The sequence below is a fragment of the Corvus moneduloides genome, chromosome 1 (genome assembly GCF_009650955.1).
Source record: "Corvus moneduloides isolate bCorMon1 chromosome 1, bCorMon1.pri, whole genome shotgun sequence".
NCBI lineage: Eukaryota > Metazoa > Chordata > Aves > Passeriformes > Corvidae > Corvus > Corvus moneduloides.
This window is the reverse complement of record NC_045476.1, coordinates 45,675,340-45,694,193: the sequence shown is the minus strand read 5'-3', so window position 1 is coordinate 45,694,193 and position 18,854 is coordinate 45,675,340. Positions and strand designations below refer to the sequence as shown.

The window sequence follows — 18,854 nt, the reverse complement described above, 5'->3', positions numbered from 1 at the left end:
TTGTTTGCTTTAGGTTACTTTTTTGTTGGTTGGTTGGTTGTAGTAATAGATTTTTTGCTTAGGTTATATGAGAAAAGGCAAAGACTTACAGAATACTCTGCAGTTAGGAACACAGTAAAAAAATCATGTACATTTCTAGATACATTGCTAACTGAATTTGAAACTTAAAGTAGACTGCCTAGGCTGAGTAAATTGCTTTTATTGCTTACATCTTTTTCCTTTTTTTTTTTTTCCCAAAACTGTAACAAACTTCTGGATATCAATGCAAGCATCAATGCCCACTGTTAGTAAGTATTCGATCCAGAGTTTTTGATCCAAAGACTTCCTTTGCTAACTTCAGTGAGCTGGAGAACAAACTTGGCAGGCAAAAACTAAATTTGTGTCACAAAGTAATGCTAATTTCCATAAGTATAAACTTACCTTTTCAGTGCATGTGCTCTTTCAATTAACTGTAAAGAACTCTGCTCCTCCAGCAGTAGAAGTCACAGAGCACCAATTTTTACATGATAAGCTGGTTGTGAAGCTCTTTTCTGAGATCTGGACTTGTGCAACAGAAATAGGAAACATCAATCATGAGTGCTTCCAGGTTACGTTATGTCATTAGGAAATTGGTTTCCCTTATTTTTAATTCAGGCTGTTTAGCAGTAGGTGGCATCCTACTTTAATATTATAGAGAACTGTAGGCTTGCTAGCAAGCATTGTCACTCAGTCTAGAAAATTCTTAGAATTTCTTTTCTATTTGTACTTGTGTGAAGTATTACCAAGGAAAGACATTTTTTGGCTTAAAGCAACAGAAATTTGTGTGAGTTCTGATGAGAGTACTATATACTGGAAGCTTGCTAGAACCATACAGTGAAAATCCTAGTTGAAATTGAATTTGGAATTTGTTTTGCAAGACTCGAACCAGACCTTTTTAAATCAGGAGAGATGAGCAAAATCAAATTATTAAAGGCTCTTCTGAGAAGCTGGATTGGTTTCAGCTTTCTCGGATGCTCATTGTGTTCTGTCTGCAGTACCAGTGGGAAGTGAAAATAATTAATCCTGAAAATTAGATTGAACAGCTGTTCAAAGCAATGAAAGGAAGGAAATTAATTGCTAGTATTGATACACTATCCTTAAGTCATCTCACTCAATATCACAAAGTGTCAGATTATGTGCTTAGGTAGAAGCTAGTGAAAAAAGTATAACTCAGATGTGTTTAATGGAAAAAAATCTAAAACAAAGTTTTGAAAGGAAAAGAGTTACTGATGGCTCTAAGTGATAATGCAGAAGGAAATTGGGAATGGTAGGAGTCTTGGGAGGTGGATGATAAGGAAATCAATCAGTAACTGAAGCTAGTTTTGTGAGGTCTTAATATGGTTCGGCAGAATCCCTGTGAGTTGGATTAGCTATTCTCTTTTCAGACTCAACAAAGGTCCTCGGGGCTGCTATACCAGCCTCCAAAAAGATTCCTAGCTTCCTTTTCCTTCCCTCCAATCCCCCTCTGAGGTTTTTGTGTATAGAAATACACTTTCAGTAGAATTTAAGTGTAGACTGTAGACTGCTGAGGTATCCCTAAGAGTATTTGAAATACCGGTACTCTCTCAAGTTTTAATGGGAATGACCAGGTGTAGGTAGTATTTGAGACTCAGTGACATGAGCTGGGTGAGTTACCTCTTTTGTTTTAGCATGTATTTATTTGTGTGGATTTGAGCCAGAACAGATTTACCTAACAGCTGCTCATTCTCTTTCTAATATGATAATTGTATCATGCTGAAAAGGAAGAATACTCAATGGTTAAATGTTTTTGTGTATCTGGCCCTTGTGATGCAAATAAGCAGCTTTTGTAATATTCAAAATCACATGGGTGCTCAACATAAAAATATTTCATTTATTGTCTAATCTTTTCTCTTTAAGCTGATCCCTTAGATTTTGCATAAGAGAGCAGCTCTGTTTTAATAAGTGGTAAAAGATTTAAGCCTTGTTAAATGTTCCATGAAAACGTACAAAGACATAAAAGGTGTTTAAACGTTAGTTTGATATGAATTGTGTATTTAACTTCATTATAATAACTCATTTGCCTAACATCATTCATGTACTTATGTAACCACCTGAATGTGGGCTGTGGAGAGACAGGTTTATGAAAGAATTTTCATGGCACACACTTTCATCTCAGTATTTATATTTCTGAAAGGAAAATGTTACAGTAACATGATAGGTCTCGGGCCAATGCACCTTGGGTATTGCTGTCTCTACAGTCTGCTTCATTACTGATGTCTCTGTGAAATATATCGCTTGCACATTCAATAACAAACAATAACACTGAGTTATGTGTTGTTATGTATTGCAGATGAAATCTTGCTAATGTTATAAACAGTGTTTGGTGAAGGGGAGCAGCACTTCTCAAATAAAATAACACCTTCCTGTTTATGTTTAGTTCTTACTAATTTACCATCCATGATATAAGTACAAAATAAGAGAAAATATAGTTAGAAATGGGACATGGGAATTTCAGTATGTGTAGGCTGTATAGAAAGTGAGAATAATAATGAACGAAATATAGAATGAGTTGCTGTGAGACAGAGTACAAAACATATACAGGAGAAAAAAAACCCCAATTTTAGTGTCAATTTTATGTTTAGACCATAGCTGGAAACACTGTCTTTATCTTTTGCCAATTTCAACTGTTACATAACAGTTGCTGAAATGCTTTCTTTAGGTTTTTGAGGAAAGAGAATGGATTGTTCGCTTAACAACATCTAAATAAAACTGCAAAAAAAATCCTTCTTTGCTAAAAAAAATTAATTCCATGTACATCTAAAACTTAAAGCCAGATCAAATACAGCCAAGTGAATTGACTAATCAAGTCTGGGTAGTATTTTTTCATTTTTTATGGGTTTTTTTAATGTTCATCTGATCTGAGTCCATGACACCTGCAGTGGCAGCAATAGATCCAGTGGGAACTTACAAAATGTGTATGTTGCACAATGTTTAAAGCCAAGGACCGGAAGCTGTGCTGTATCTCCATCATCATCAGTGCAATTACACCAGCAGAGACCTAGGCTTTTTGTCTATTCAAGAGCTTTAAAACATATAAGTAACCAGGTCATGCTGTGGCTGGAGGCAAACATTGACCACAGTCCTGGAAAAATGCATGTTGAGAGTTTAATACTTGAGTATGCTTATCTTACAAAACACACTGCAGTGAGTGCTAAAAGTATTTCACTAAATACAGCTTAATGTTAAGCATATTACCAGTCCTATATTAGTATATGTTTTAAGTGTTTTGCTGGATTAGCTTTGGAGAACATTAAGCTTGTGCTTACAGTACTTGAGCATTGATTCCAAGTTCCTTTTTAGAGAAGTAAGTTTAGAAAAAAGGCATGTACTTACTTAAGCACAAGTTGTATTCAAAATATTTGCAACAGTCATGTTGTCGAGAATGGGAGTCCTGATGGTTATAAATAATTTGCTTCATGCACAGTGGAGGAGAAAGTGAGAACACCTTCTCACGCATCCATTGGAACTTACAGAAAAAAACAAATGATCCTCAGGAGGCAAATTTACACAAAGCAATTAAACATTTTTGTAATTCCTGTACCTTTCCTACCTGCCTCTTTAAGCATCTAAAAACCTTTAAAATTTTGATCTTTAGTTGTTAGTACCTTGAACTCAATGTTTTACCTGACCTTAATTGAAGTTCGAACAGAATGAAGCTGATCCTTGCCCTTTATTTTAGTCAATAAACTGTGATATGAGAAGATTCTCTACTGTAATTCTTGTAATTCTCAACCATTAGTCACGAAGTGCTTTAGGAAAGATACAAATATTCCAAAGACAAACAAAAGTAAATTGCAAACATTATTTCACGTCTTCTTCGGAGTAAGAAAATGTGGTAATACTTCATGTGAAATGCCATGGTGGTCTCTGTTTTGCCTTAAAGGATGTGAGAGTCCAAATGCAATCTTGCATTTTGTGCTATTTTAGGTAGGTTAAGAGGCCCAAACATCAGAGGTGTTACAATAAGCTTGTTACTATGTGAAATTGAATGAGATGAACTTTCAAGAGAAGGACATCAATATTTAGCAGCTCCAACAAATGTAGAATATTCATTCCAGAGTCTGGAAGTGTATTCAAATATGCAAATATTCCAAATTTGGAAGACACATTCACAGTTTTGAAATTAAATGTTTGTGAAGAACAAAAGGATGAGTCAAAAGTTATTACAATAAATCTGAGAACCACAGTGTAAATTCATAAACTTTGCCTGTCTTGCCAAAGAAGACAGAATTAATTCCATAGGCAGGTTGGCAGTTATTAGGTGAAAACCTAGACTTTGCATTCTGTTTTTCTCAGTTGTGTACAAGAAAAATACTAAATCAAAAGGATAGAATAAGACAATAGGACTCTCATTTTACTTATCTAATTATCTTACTACTTATCTACTATTGCCTGTTGATTACCAAATGCTTGTTTTTCTTGTTTACCATATGTTATATCAGTTATATCACTACAATCCTTGGATTTTTCAGCAGGCATTTTCATGGATTTACTTATTTTCATGGATTCATTTATTATTTGCTGTAATAATTCCTTTTGTCTTGTAACTGAAACAAACCTCCTAAACCCTGATTTCTGCAATAGTTATGATCGCATTTCAGTTCTTTACAAGTTGTTCGAGTGTTCATTCTGCATATAGTTTATCATAAAATGTAAACAAAACCAATACATTTTGACAATTAGGGAGGAAAGAGCAAAGTGCTTATCTCAACTGCTAAAAGAATACAACAAACGAAAACTACTGTGAGTGATTTTTCTCTGCCCAGGGCAGTAAACTCTAAAATGTTCCAGCTGTAAATATATCTTTTCAACCATTTACAGAGCATAGATAATATCTGTTTCTTAACCTGTCTTTTAAATATCTGATGTAAATTTCTAATGAAAAAAAAAAGCTGTTTGGATTGCAGGAACCTAGAAGTTCATTTGGAAAGTATATTTCAGTAATATTAAATTTACTTAGGAAAACTGTAAGCTAATACCAATGAGATAACACCATAAACTGCACCTACATGTTTAGACGTGTATATATAGCTTCAAACAAATTGGATTATAGAGATTTGAAATAGCCAGCCCTTAATGTTCATCTTCTGATGGGTGATCAGAAAGTGGAGATATACATAAAGGCTTGTTCATAATGTTGATATATTTCTTAGCTTACTTGAGTAAAGTTGTGATGCTTATTTTTGTGAGGCTTTTGATTGTTGATTCCTGTGGATACCCTGGTAGACCAACTTAACTAGAAAAATGGTACTAAAAGCTGGGAAAATTAATTCTGTCCAAATCCTGAATTTGAAGCTGAATGTTTCTGCTCACCCTGAATTTGATTACACATTATTTTATCCCACTAAATTGCTTAAGATAGAATAATTAACACCTCTGCTGTTTGACACTAGATCAAATACATGGATGTGATCACAGGTTTCTGTCCCTTAGTATGAAACAAATTAATTTAGTTTAAACCTTAATCTGAAGAGGTTTTTAGCCCAAGCGGAAGAATAAGATGCTGGTTCTTGGGAAAGAAATATGCTTCAGAAGAACACCTGGGAAACCTTTTCCGTGGCCAAGAAATCTCAAAACAATACTTATAAATTGCCCATGGATTTTAGAGTGTTCAGTTCTTACGAACGTGGAAGAAGCTGTGAGCTTTTTTTGGGACAATGGCTACATTATCTGTTTTAATTTCAGCTCTTCATGGGACAAAAAGTGCTGACACAAATTCTGTACTGAGCTTTAAACTGCACTGTAACAGCAAATGCCATCCTAGATAAAAGATTAGTCTTGAAAATTGTACCAAGAATATGCCAACTAGTCTATGCAAAAAGGATAAGGATATTAATGCAACCTGACTAGGGAGTAGATTATACTATAAATAGGACTCTGAGGCTGCATCTAGTGCAAGGCTGGTCATTTCCTACAAAATCCATTGCATGTATATCTGCCCTAATCCTGTAATATGATCCTCAGTCTAATCCTTACACCTACCTATTATGCCATACTAATTTTCCTATGCAGAGAGCTGTGCATACCCAAGGCTTTATTTGCTTGGATCTCTTGTGGGATCAGAGCACTGCTTATAGATGGAACACATAAAAGCATATGAAAGGTTTTATATAGAAAGTAAGCTAATAGAGGATTGACACACCTGAAATACCAAATTCTTTGAAATAATGAAAAAAATTGGGACAGATCAAAATCTAAATAAAACTAAAATTCTTCAGGTTCAAAGTGTCTTGCGGACTAGTATGATGTATTTTGGAGCTGACTGGAGTTCGAGATTCATTTCTCCAGACAAAGTCCAAAAATAACCTGTTTCTGCCCTGTTGGGGGTTAGCTGGGAGAAGAGCACGCAAAAGCTAGATGAATGTGATTCCAGCATAAAACTCCCCTTAATCCCAAATTCCACATTCTCACAACTGTTTCAGTTACAGACAAAAATGCTGTATTTTTTTTCTTTTTTTTTCTTTTTTTTGGTCTCTGCACAATTAAGCATTGCCTGAATCCTGCTGTTCGTTCTTAAACCTGGTGTGCTGCCCCCTCTTCTCTCCCTAGATTTCATCTCCTCCTACTTAAACCTTGTTTTGCCTGATGTCTCGTGTATTGCACAACAGATTTAGTCTAAAGCTCAATCCTGTGCCAAAGATGGTAACTTTCACCTATTAGATGTTTCCTTATCTGTCTACTTATGTAGGATGTCTTTGCCAATTCTTTGCCTTAGTCATTGAGATTCTTTTTCTCTGAACAGTGAACCCTTTTTCCTACAGTGTTCCTTTTCTGTCTCTATCCCTTTGCAGTGTTCCCCTTTGCAAATGTGTAACTCAAAGTACACATTCAGGGAAGACACATTTATAAAAATCTTTCCAAAATAAGGGAGTAAGACGTATGTTTTTCTAATAAGGGTGACAGGGTAGTTTGTTTAATTTATTTGTGAAGATTTGGAGTATCTTCTAGGTAGAGAAATATTACTTGTGAATTCTGAAATATCTGCTGGTTCTTCTGTTTAAATGGCCTCATGAGAAGAACAACTAAGAAACTCTTATTAAGATGGAAAAGAAGTTGATGAGTTGGAGAAGATTAAAAAGCGAATTAATCAGTATCAAGGCTGATCTGTTACAGCCTTGATGGACCAAGTTAGACTCTTCTTCCTTAATTACTTGCAGTTTAACTGTTGTCTTCTGAAGAACTTGTAGAAATAAGATTTACTACACATCAAAAGGTTGTGGAGGATTTTAGTTTTTTAGTTTATTTTTAAACAATCATGCAATTGACTTAAGTGAGAAGAAAATTCAGTGATCACTGGTATAATAGAAAAGTCATGTAACTGTAGTTAACAAAGCCTTTATCTCAAATCTGTGGAAAGTGTCACCTATTGCCTTTCCTATATTTCTGAAAGGATATATGTATTGCAGGATCTTTACTAAACTTACCTATTCTAGTTGATGGAAGGATTCTTGAAAAAAAGTCTAACCCACATTAAACATTTTTAAAATTAATACTTCTTTTTTTCTTTTTTCCTTTTCCCCTTCACTCCTTCTTCAATTAGGAAAAGGTGTTATTACATTTAGTGGTCTGACAAATTTTTTATTGCCTCAACTAACTCTCAGCAAAGCATTTGATCTTGGTGAGTCTGTACTTATACTAATAACTCATCTTGGGGTTTTTAATGTACATTTACACTTTATGCACAGGTATTTTGGAACTATAGTAATATATTTTAAACACATTTTTCTCTAACAATTTTGGAAATTTCTTAAGTTACTGCTTATGACATTTTAATAATACATCAATACACTTTTTAATCTCTGTGTTCATTGTTATTTACAATCTTCTGTGGCAAAGATTAAAGACCTCAAGATACCTTTAAAGTACATGCCAATTAAGGTCCCTTATTATGTGTATTGAAGTAGAAGGTACATTTGGCCTGCCATAAGTATTGACCTTGAATCATTTCTGTGTAAAACAATGCTAAAAGATTTAAGTTCACATAGTCCAAGAGTTTAGCTTTGCCAAGAGTTAGTTGAGGCAATAACAAATTTGTCAGGCCCCTCAGTGTAATAACACCTTTTCCTAATCGAAGAAGGAGTGAAGGGGAAAAGGGGAAAAAAAAGAAATATTCATCTATTGTTTAGATAATATGAAATGAACAAAATATGCTGATTATACATACATAATGGGGAGAACTTCAGTTTTCCCTGTTGGGAGTTTTCTGAAGCAAAACTTAATATCTGGCTTCAAGTTATTGCTGTTGACTTCTGCAAAGCTTGCCAATTGCACCTTAGAGAAAATATGCTCTTACTGTTAATACCCAAACAAGCCATATAAACGAGTGGTATCCATATTTACCATTAAAACCCCTAAATATCAAAGAATTTTCACTATCTCACTTTAGTAGGATGTTTCTGGTAGAAAAATTAGATGTCAGGTCTAATTTATATATTAATATAAAGGTCTATTAAAAATACATACATCACAGCACTAATTTCTGTGTCTTGATGATATGAAGTGATTAGAAATACTTGTACATTATGAGCCTGGCATTTTCCAATGCTCTTTAACTTGTTTCAGCCATTAATCTTATATTTTAATATGAGATTTTCACTTTTTACAATGCAGTAAAATCTAAGAGAAAAGAAGAAATAAGACCCAGTAATGCCACCCAGGATTTTTATTAATGAATCCTCTGTCAAGGCAATTGCACTGGAAACAAAATTGAAGATGACATCTAGTGAAGTACTATTCTGTTTCCTTTTGAGTTTTCTGGGTCTTGGTAGTCTTTCGTGACTTTTAGTGATTTATAACAAACAATGTTGCTGTCACATCCTGCTCTCTTGTCACTTCATGAATGGTCACCAAAATCTTAATTAAAATTAGCACCACAGCATTGCTAGGGACCAGCACAGCTGTACTGCTTAATTCTTTCAGCATTACCTGTGGTGCTTTGCAAGTCAGAAATATTAATAAAGTAAAACCAGCTGGCATGTCTCATCCTGCTCTTTATTGCACTGGTGCAAGTCAGGAAAAATATGGCTGAGTGATGCAAGTTATTTTGGTGACGTTGAAGAAGCTTATGCACAATATAAACTGTGCTCAAAAAATATCGGGTAAGGAACAGAAGAAATTATTTTAGACTGATTTGGTTTAAGGATTTTAAAATAGGTGTACTTATGAAGGAATTTGTTCTGTCTTTGGAGTTGCTTTTCAGTAATAGTATTTAGAAAGTGATCATGAAATTTAGATAGCTCTTTCCCAGTGTTCAGGGGATATCTGTGTGGAAGCATGGTAGCACAATTTCTAATTAACTTTGGGGGATCTGTGGGAGGAATCACTTTTTACATCTGCATGTAGGAAGATGATGTTTAAAGCTTAAGAGCAAATCCCATACCTAGAGCTGTGCTTGTGATTATTCTCTATTCAAAGCATCCTTCTATGTCTCTTATACAATCAGTATCACCTCTTAAACTTTTGGACTGAGTTCTCCTTTGTTTTCACTGAGCACAATCTTGCCTTGCAAATAATTCTGACACTGTAATCTTTGAATTCAAGCAGATAAATGGTAACGGATTACATTTTACAATGAAATAATTTTAAACTCTAGATCATAAATAAGTGCAGATCTGATATTACTATAAAGAATATTCTCAACAGCTATATTGGTATTCACTAAGTGAATTCTTTAATTCTTTCCTTTTCCAAAGAAAGGATTGGGACCAAAATTAACACTCCTTATTAACAGGTGAACTGACACAGCAACTTTTTTTGAGATGTAGAATAATCTACAACATCCTTTAACATCAACATTGCCTCTGATGCCACAGTGAGGGTAAAAGGCTTATGATGTTTTTCATACCCAGGAAATACAAAAGAAGCCATTACAGTGCTTCAGTCTCTTCTGAATTCAACTTTCTTTTAATCTTTACTTTTTTGCATTAATTTTAAGAACAAAATTCTGGTCCTATTTACTTAACCATAAAGTTCATCGCCAGAATTGTAATGTAGCTATTTTATTTTACTTTTTATTTAATATTAATAGCATTATTTTTGAGGGTTTTGGCTTTAGTTTGCTGGGGGGTTTGGTTTTGTTTTCTGATGAAATCCAAACTCCACTCAAAGTAGATATTGTTTATTCAGCTTTGGATGCTAATTCTGTGCATTTCTCCTTTATGCAGTACTTTTTTCCAATAAATAATGGTTATTTTTTCCCCACATGATGGTGCTCAATTAATGTTAGAGCAATTTTGTGTCTTCTTAATTCCTCATTGTTTGAAATGTGGTTCAGTAACTTTCTGAACACTATCCAATCTCTTCAATAACAACTGGCAATTTGTTTCTAGCTTTATCAGAAGTTTTTGTGAAATTTTGTTGTGTGAACATTAACCATGTCCACACAATCCTCGGAGGTGAAAACTATGATTCTGCTTTTATAGATAGGAAAGTGAAAACCGAAATAGAAATTTTATAACCTTATTAATTTTGACATCTGATAGTATATTCACCATTGAACAATTTTTTTTGTTTGACCACAGAGCTACCTTTAGGCCTTAATTCACTTTCTGCTTTATAGAAGAAAAGAGACAGCATCTTCTCTCTTTGTAAATATGATGGACACATGAACCCTGGGTCTGTGAATGTATGAAGAGCTTTCTAACAATACAGAACAGAAAATCAATATTGTATAAATCATTATTCTACATAGTTAATCAATATGTATAATGAAATTAAACCTTATCTGTGGTTTCCTATATATTTCAAAAGGAAATAGAAGCATAAATTGCAGCCTAATATGATGGTGATATCTGTATATTTAGACCTTGTGCATCTACCACAGTGCTTTTCCAGTACATTAGTGAATGGCATGTCTCTGAACATTCAGTTTGCATCTTTTAACACCAGTACTAAAAAGAAATTAGGCTTTTGCCAAAATGTTTCATGGGTGTCTGTCAGGAGCAGAGGAAAAGTGAGGTTTGAATCTTTAACTACATTCAAAGTACCGTCATGTATGGATTCTTCTGCTTGCTTGCAACTTTTTCCAGTTTATAGGAACTTAGTCTCCTCCTCAGCCAGAGGTGCTGGCTTTGCATTTAAACTTCAACCCAAACTGCCCCTTGTTTGTCAGAGTTTTAATTATGCAGCTCTATTCTTGAGAATTCTATATTCAGAGAAATTCTGTTGTTGGCTTATGCTCAACAAAAGGCAGCGGCCAGCGTTTCTTGAAGCACAATGATCATTTATCAGGATAATATTCTCAACACACACTACTTCAGACTGAATTAGCCTGTTCATGGCAGATGAACAGCAGGTTGCCATTCTTTGCCATTTCCTAGTATTTTAAGGCTATTTCATAATTCCCTTTTTGCACTGGATGCCAAGGTTAACAAACAAATAAGTGGGTGGCAATTTCAAGCACAAAAGTAAGCTGCAGGCAGTCCTTGTTAATTTGATTTTCACTAGCTGTTTTCATTTGCATAATTGTAGCAGGTAAGTTGAGGTTGAATGGTTATGCCAGGGAAGCAACTCCTAACTTCTTGTTTTATGAGGTAATTCATGGTACTGTGGAATATTAATAACAAAATTTGGAAAAAGTTCTGTTGGTTAGATCACAAGTGAAGAAAAGAAGGTGTACAGTTAAGACCAAAAATGCTACAGCATGCTCCTCCTTACATATATTCTGTGCAAAACTCTGCCCATGCCCTCATTTCTGGGTAACAAGCAATATCTAAAAAGATTATACAGTGCCTCACAATGTAATGTGCTATGTTCAGCGCCCAAGTAGCTGTGGATAAGTAGGGGGAAATGTATGGCTGAGATTTTATTTATATACTGTTGAGTAATTTGAAGTAGCAAACCTTATTTTCTTAGATAGTCCTTCTGGTCTAAACTGCAAGCCCCTGAGTAAACTTCATTTGCAATCTCTGGATGCTCATGGCATTTTGAAGAGTAGCAGCAGTGCTATTAGCCCTTAATTTCTCACCTTTGTTACTGTCTATCTATAACTTTTATCTATATATTTTTACATATATTTATGGTTTTGAATTCAGCAAAATGCTCCACAGTGAAAAAGACAGGAATATGGGTAGTGGGCTATTTACTTAAACTGCTTATAAATTTATACACAAAAGTCAAATTTAGATTCCATCTGTTCCTTACCTGTCCTTGCCAGCAAAAAAGATGCTATACTTTAGCATTTTTTAAGATAACTATACTAGGCATTATGTCCAGATAACCCAGATATTAAAAATTAGTATAGCAAAATTGAAAGCTGACTTCTTGAAACAAGATAAAAATCACCTGGGTTTGTATCTTAATTCTCCTTAAACATTAAAAAAAAAAAAAAAATAAAGGCCGAATTAAAAGCAGTCTGTGACTACTCAGAGTCCCTAGTTTGCTTTTCATTTAAACCTTAAAAAATAATTTTCCAGAACTTTGCTGCAAACTTTCAGCTGCTACTTTTACCTCCCTTTTACACAGGCTCATCTCTTGTCTGCTTTTCTGAACTATTTCTTCTTAGCTCATTGAAATTTCAGCCTGTTAAAGTTGTCTGCTTTGAGCAACTCTAGGCTTCTGTGTTTTGCAGTTAACTCTCTGAAGTACCAGCCTCTATTAAGGACGATTACTCTTATGAGAAAAAGTCCCTAGAATATGCAAGTGCAAATACAAGTGCAAACAAAATAGAATACTACACTTCAATTTCTCCTCTTCTGTAGTTTGTGGATTTTTATATACATTATTTTTGTAATATGTTTTATTAGTTTTACTTCAGAGGCATTTGAGTGGTTGCTTTGTGATACACAGAACACAAACATAATTTTTAGGAGCTTAATTGTTACTAATTGTTCATAGTACATAGCTATTTCCATAACCAATTTATAACAGTATACCATGATTGTGAGTACTTGTAAAGGACAGCAAACTTCCTTCCTCTTTTGTAAAGTTCTCAGAGATGAAGAGGCCTTCAGCATATTCTCCTTATAAAGAATTTGGTGTCCCTCCCTCTTGTGCATCAGCAGAATTTCCTTGTGTAGAGCTTTCACTGCCATTGTTACCACATCCTCCTGGCCAGTTGTGAATATGTTTCAATAACTGTAAATTTTGTTCACCCCTATCAACATGAAATATGCCATGCAATTCCTCTGGCACATATCCATACTTTCTGAGGTGTGTGCTTGCATAATTTTTTGGCATTCTTCGCCCAAGTTACATCCTAAGGCTTTATTAAAACATTTTTTGCCTCATGATTAATAAATTTCCATGAGCTCTTAGTAAAGCTCTAAACTTATTGAAGCTGCTATGTCATACAGCCCTCAAAACAGTATGATTACAACTCAGACTTGGTGTGGCCACTTATAGGCTTGTAGACTTATCAGGTAACTACTTGAATCCACTGGAAAACCATCTCTTTCTTCCCTTTTGTGGTGACCAAAATTGAGAAACATATTTATATCTTTAAATGTGTATATGGGTTACTGTCTCCTGACTGCCTGTAGTAGGACTAAGAATATATTCCTTTCTCCTTCACTATATTCCTACTTAAATGGTGTTTGGCCAGGCCATGGAAAAAAAATGCAAACTGAAACACAACAGCAGCACACAGGCTACAAAATAGGCAAGTCCCTTGTCAGGTTTCAAAGGTTTGGATTTACCTTAACAACCTCTATTGCTGAGCACTTTGTCAGAAGCAAAAACCTGATCATTCTCTTGTGGGTATTCCAGGTACTGAAACAGGATTTTCTTTATTTCACTAGTAGGTACATGCTGTAGCATCAAACCCAAGTAGCCAGAGAGACTAAATGGAAAACTATCAAGAGAAATTAATTTTGTGTTTCTGCTTATATTGATCTGGAAGATATGAGAATAATAACAAAAATTTAAAAATTGCTGGCATTCAGTATAAAAATTGTACTTTTTAAGGACAAGGCTGGGCTGGTGCTTGTATACTTTAAGGACAAGGCTGACCAGAATTTGAAGTTTATCAGGTAGCAAGAAACTGATAGTAGTTTGAGATCTTGGAGACTTCCAAAGTACTGTACAGGCAGTCTCTCAGTTCATGTGCTACTTCTGAAAACTGATCTGGCAGCTCTATATCAAGTAGTCTGCAAAAGGCTTCTAGTACAAGGGCAAGCGGACAGATTCATGATCTTGAAATAATGCTGCATTCTTCAGAGCCAAGGTGGGGTTACTGTGGGAAGGCTTTATATTGTGCTAGAAACCCTGTACCTCAGCATTTTCTGAGGTTCTGGAGTTTTTTTACATTTAATTATCTGTTGTAAAGAAAGACCCTTTTTTCTCTTCTGTAACCTCTCTCAATGCTGCTTATGCTAAAAAGTGGGAATCAAAGTCTTCTAACCATCTGGAGAAAGAGAGAATCCTAAATAAACAGGAATAGCAAAAAATACAAATAGCAGTAACTGTAAAATAGCAAGAACCCAACAGGCTTCCTCTGCACAGTGACTTTGTAGATTAGGGAGTGTACTCCCACTTCATTTCTCTAGGGTCTTTCAATCCTGAAGAAACATGGGGAAGTTTTGCTGTTAACGTAAATGAAATGGCTGTACTACGGAGAGTTATCTGCATTTAAAGAGCCATGGTACCAGTCTGAGCAGGTTACTCATCTGAATGTGGAATGCCACTTATTTATTACTATTGTTACATATTTATTTATTTGAATTTACACATTAGACCTTCTGGGCAAGGATATGTCTTAATTCTCTCTTTGGCTGGCAGGAAAAAAAATTATTTCAGGAATTTATCAGGGAAGAACATCGAAAGAATATTATAGGATATATTAACAACCACAGCAAAATGCCTATTCCTTAAATAAATTGAATTGCCTCACCATGCAAATAAGGCTTGAGGCCACACAACTGGTGGAGCATTATCCATGTCCTAGTCCTGCTCTCCAATGAGCACCTCCAGAGGCCTTTGCTATCCGCCAAGGCTGTTTCTCCTTTTAGCAAAGTAAGAGCCCGTGCTTTACCCTTCGGTATTGTTACTTATGAAACAGGGTCCCTGTGAGCTGAGATGCCTGGGACACTTCTCAGGTGCTAGAGCCCAAAGATGTCTGAGTCGGCCGGGGGCGGAGAAGGCTCCGTAGCCCCCGAGGGGCCGCTGGTCCCTGCGCTGCCCCGCCCCACCCGGCTCTGCTACAGGTGGATAAAGGTGGCTCTTCCCGAGCTCCGTGCTTTCCTCCAGCCCGTTCTCCCTCACGGCGGCTCTCTGCCGGCGCCCCCCTCCCCCTTGCCTTTGGAGGGGTGCGGGAAGGGGGAGCGGGCGCTGCCGGCCGGGGGCGCGGCTCCGCACCTGTGCGCGGCTCCCCGCGGCGGGGCCGGGGTGGGAGCGCTGTGCGGGGCCGGGGCTGACGAGCGGGGGGCTCCCGGCGCCGGAGGCGGCGCGGCGGCATCCCCATCCTCCTTCTCCTCCCTATCCCTCCGCCTCCTCCCTCCCTCCCTACCTTCCCCCGGGCGCCCTCTGCACTTTCTTCTCGAACCACCCTCGTAGACAAACTTTGATGGGGAACCTCGCACCGCGCTGGAAAAATGCCGGTTATGAAGGGATTACTGGCACCTCAGAACACCTTCCTCGACACCATCGCCACCCGGTTTGACGGCACACGTGAGTCCGGGCTGGGGCTCCGGACTCCCGGAGAAGGGGATGCGCGGGGGGCATTGCGCGTACGGTGGGAGCTTCCTCTTCCCACCCCTCCGCCCCCCGGGGGTTTCCCTGGTACCAGAAGCCGGCAATGAGGAGGGGAAGGCGAGGGAGCTCCCGACCTCTCCCGCTCTCCTGCCTGGCTTCTCCACAGCTTTTCAGGCGAGGAGGGCGCCAGGTTCCCTCCGTCTTCAATCCCCTGCTCGGGGGCTCGGAGGAGGCTAAAGCCCGACTCCCTGCAGGAAAGTTGTGCTCTGGACTAGGGCTTCATCCGCGCCCCGGGCAGCCGAGAGACCGCCAGGGAAAGGCACTCTCAGAGCCTGAGCAGGGCTTTGGTAGGAGGTTTGGAGAATTTTATTTTCTTTAGTACCCCCAGCCTTGGGGGGGTACGAAATCTCCCTAAAAGCTGAATTTCTGTACATCGGGCTCAGTGGTGGCAGCAGCTGTTTCAGGGCGTTAGTGGAGGGAGGCAGGTAGGAAGGGACCAAGGGCCCCTCGGCAGTGGCTCCGGCAGCGGTGGCGGCCCGGCCCCAGGACCACGGACAGGTCCCGGCCCCAGGACCACGGACAGGTCCCGGCCCCAGGACCACGGGCAGGTCCCGGCCCCGGGCGGGTCCCGGCGCGGGCTCCGCTCCGCTCCCCGCCGCGCACGGCTCCGCCCGCGCCGCCCGCCTCGGCCCCGCCGGGCAGCTCCGCCGGCAAGGCGCTGCCTTCCCCTGCACGGCTGGCGTGCTCCCCCTCCGGCCGTGGGGGGACCCGCCTGTATCTTGACTTTTGTTTCTTCTTTAACGGGGCTCACACATATTAAAGCAAATAAAAGGAGCAGGCAGATAGCAGATTGGGACCAAAACTGACTGTCTTCCCTCTCATTCCCTTTTAAGAAATCTAGACATCGATAGTGGAGGATAAACCAACTCAGATATGAGTTGCTGTTAGCTATTTCTTGACTGAAAACATTGCTGTCTAATTGGTTTGATATCTTCTTGATTATCTATTGGCATTTCCTCTATAGTTCAATTACTGTGTGATTAAGACAACTGAACTGTGATTACTGAATCAGTAAGTTGTAAAATGTCAAGAAAATTATGCAGTCACTGAGATCAATTGCAGAGAAGCACAGAACTGCATTATAACTGCTCTGCTACTCTGAGGATACAGAGATAATTATGATCCAGGGTTGTGTGTAACTGATACTTCACTATAAAGCAATCTCTCGTGAGACTACTTAGATGTACCTTTAAATTCCTTCAGCTACAGAACTCAAAGTCCTTTTCCCCCATCCTCCATCCTTTTATTTCTACAAAGTGTATGGGTATTATTTACTTCCTATTGAAGCGTGCAGCTCTTATTAGAGTTTTGTTGCTGATACTGTCATTTGCCAGGAACACAGTCCTTCCTTTCTTTGTGCTCCGGACCCTACCCCTTAACAATGGTTTCCCTTCAAAGGATGGAGCGCACAGTCTGTGAGCTGTACACACAAACACTTCACAAATCCTATACTGTTCTTCAAAGATTCAATTTAGCAAGCAACATTTGTGATGACATCCAGGTCTCTTATTAAATAAAACACCAGAAAAATGTCTAATCCCCATCATGTCAGTGACACCAACTGGAAGTATGGTAGAAAGTTTATTTCTTACCTGAATTTTATATCCAAATTTAGCTACCATTTTAAGCCAGTGATTTTACTGACCTTCATGAAGTGAAGGACTGGCCTTTTCTTAAACAAAAAACAGGCCCCAGCATCTTCCATTGAAATTTAATGCTAACAACTCATCTACTTTTTGGGGGGATATAATTGAAAAAGAATGTAATTGGGTGTTGAAGTTCACCAGAAAATACAGCATATTATCTTTTTATTATATTCAGTGAAATACTTCTTTTTAGTTCGTTTTCCAGAATTTTTCTTAAATATTAAATAGGGGTGTTCTAGTAGCTGTCATTGTATGATTATTGGCATGTGAAATATTCCAGGAAGTTCGCATGGAAAGACGTTTTGTGAACTACGCAGTCTCACATCTAGAAAAACTTTGCCAGATGATTCTATTCTATGGAAAACTGGAAGCATGTCTCTTAATATACAGAATAACATAACATCTCCTTTAGAGTGTTAAGAGTAAAGTGATGAATCAACTTCATATCATCTGAAACAAAGTTTCAGAAATAGAAAGTCTGTTCAGAAACAGCTCATCTGCTTTCTTGCTTTGGAAATGCTAAATTTAAATATAAAATTAATACTTCTTTAACTGGCCAAAAAAAAATTCAGACAAAGAAGCACAGTTTTTCAAAATGTGCATACATATCTGAACATCAAGTAGAAAAATTAAAACCAATTTATTTTTCATTTAAATTGCCTGTGTGGCTGGTATTCCTGAGCTTGCTCAGGTGGCTAAAGATAAAAGTAATACCCGTGGCTAATCCTTGCAGGAATCAGTCTCATGTCTTACTAGTTTTACAGGTGATACAGTCTGTAAAAAGAATAGGACTGAAACATGGTATTGAACCTGAGGTTATGTTTCACAAACTTTTACCTCCCACATAATAATATTAAAATACTGTCTTGTATCCAATGTCTTTTTTTTAATCTTTTTTTTTTTTTCTGTTGTTTTAATATAGTCTGTAGTTAACAGACCTCTTTTCAGTTTAAGCCTCTGGGAAGGATATATTATGTTGTCATCAGTGATAGACTAATCCACCAATGCATCTTTAATCCAGAAGAGGGATAATTCTAATTCCGGGCAAAAGTGCAAGAAGGGATTCCAGATAATGTTAGAAAATACGCTTTGCACGGAATTTTCAAAAATTCATTGACAGAACTTTTTTAACTATACTATTGCAGTGATTTATGTTTAATTAGCAGTTATAAATCACACCATGAAATACTGCATATCTCAAAAAATGTATAAAACAAGTTCTTGGCAGGTTCTTCAGCTGCTCAGAATTCTCCCAGTAGATTTTTTTTTTTTTTTGGGCAGTATGTTACACATAAGTATTCTTTACATATAAAACCAATAATATGTGCTAAACAAAGCAATTAGATTAATTTTGGGGTTGATGTTATCTGTACAGGAGATTGCAGAGGTCTCCTACAAATTTCCTGTGTAACCTGTGTTACACATGTGGAAGAGCAGCATTAAAGGTTTGCTTCTCTGGATTTCCGTGGCAGAGCTCTTGGA

General features: G+C 37.5%; 1 protein-coding gene across 3 annotated transcripts in view; it reads left to right on the top strand.

The window, feature by feature from the left end:
• Positions 1-15,385: 15,385 nt before the first annotated feature.
• KCNH8 (potassium voltage-gated channel subfamily H member 8) overlaps positions 15,386-18,854 on the top strand; it is a 175,552-nt gene continuing 172,083 nt past the window's right edge. For all 3 annotated transcript variants that reach the window (XM_032108392.1, XM_032108385.1, XM_032108376.1), the window contains exon 1: positions 15,386-15,642. In XM_032108392.1, the coding sequence (XP_031964283.1) occupies positions 15,567-15,642 (76 nt within the window). In that variant the 5' untranslated portion in view covers positions 15,386-15,566. The remainder of the gene's footprint in view (positions 15,643-18,854) is intronic.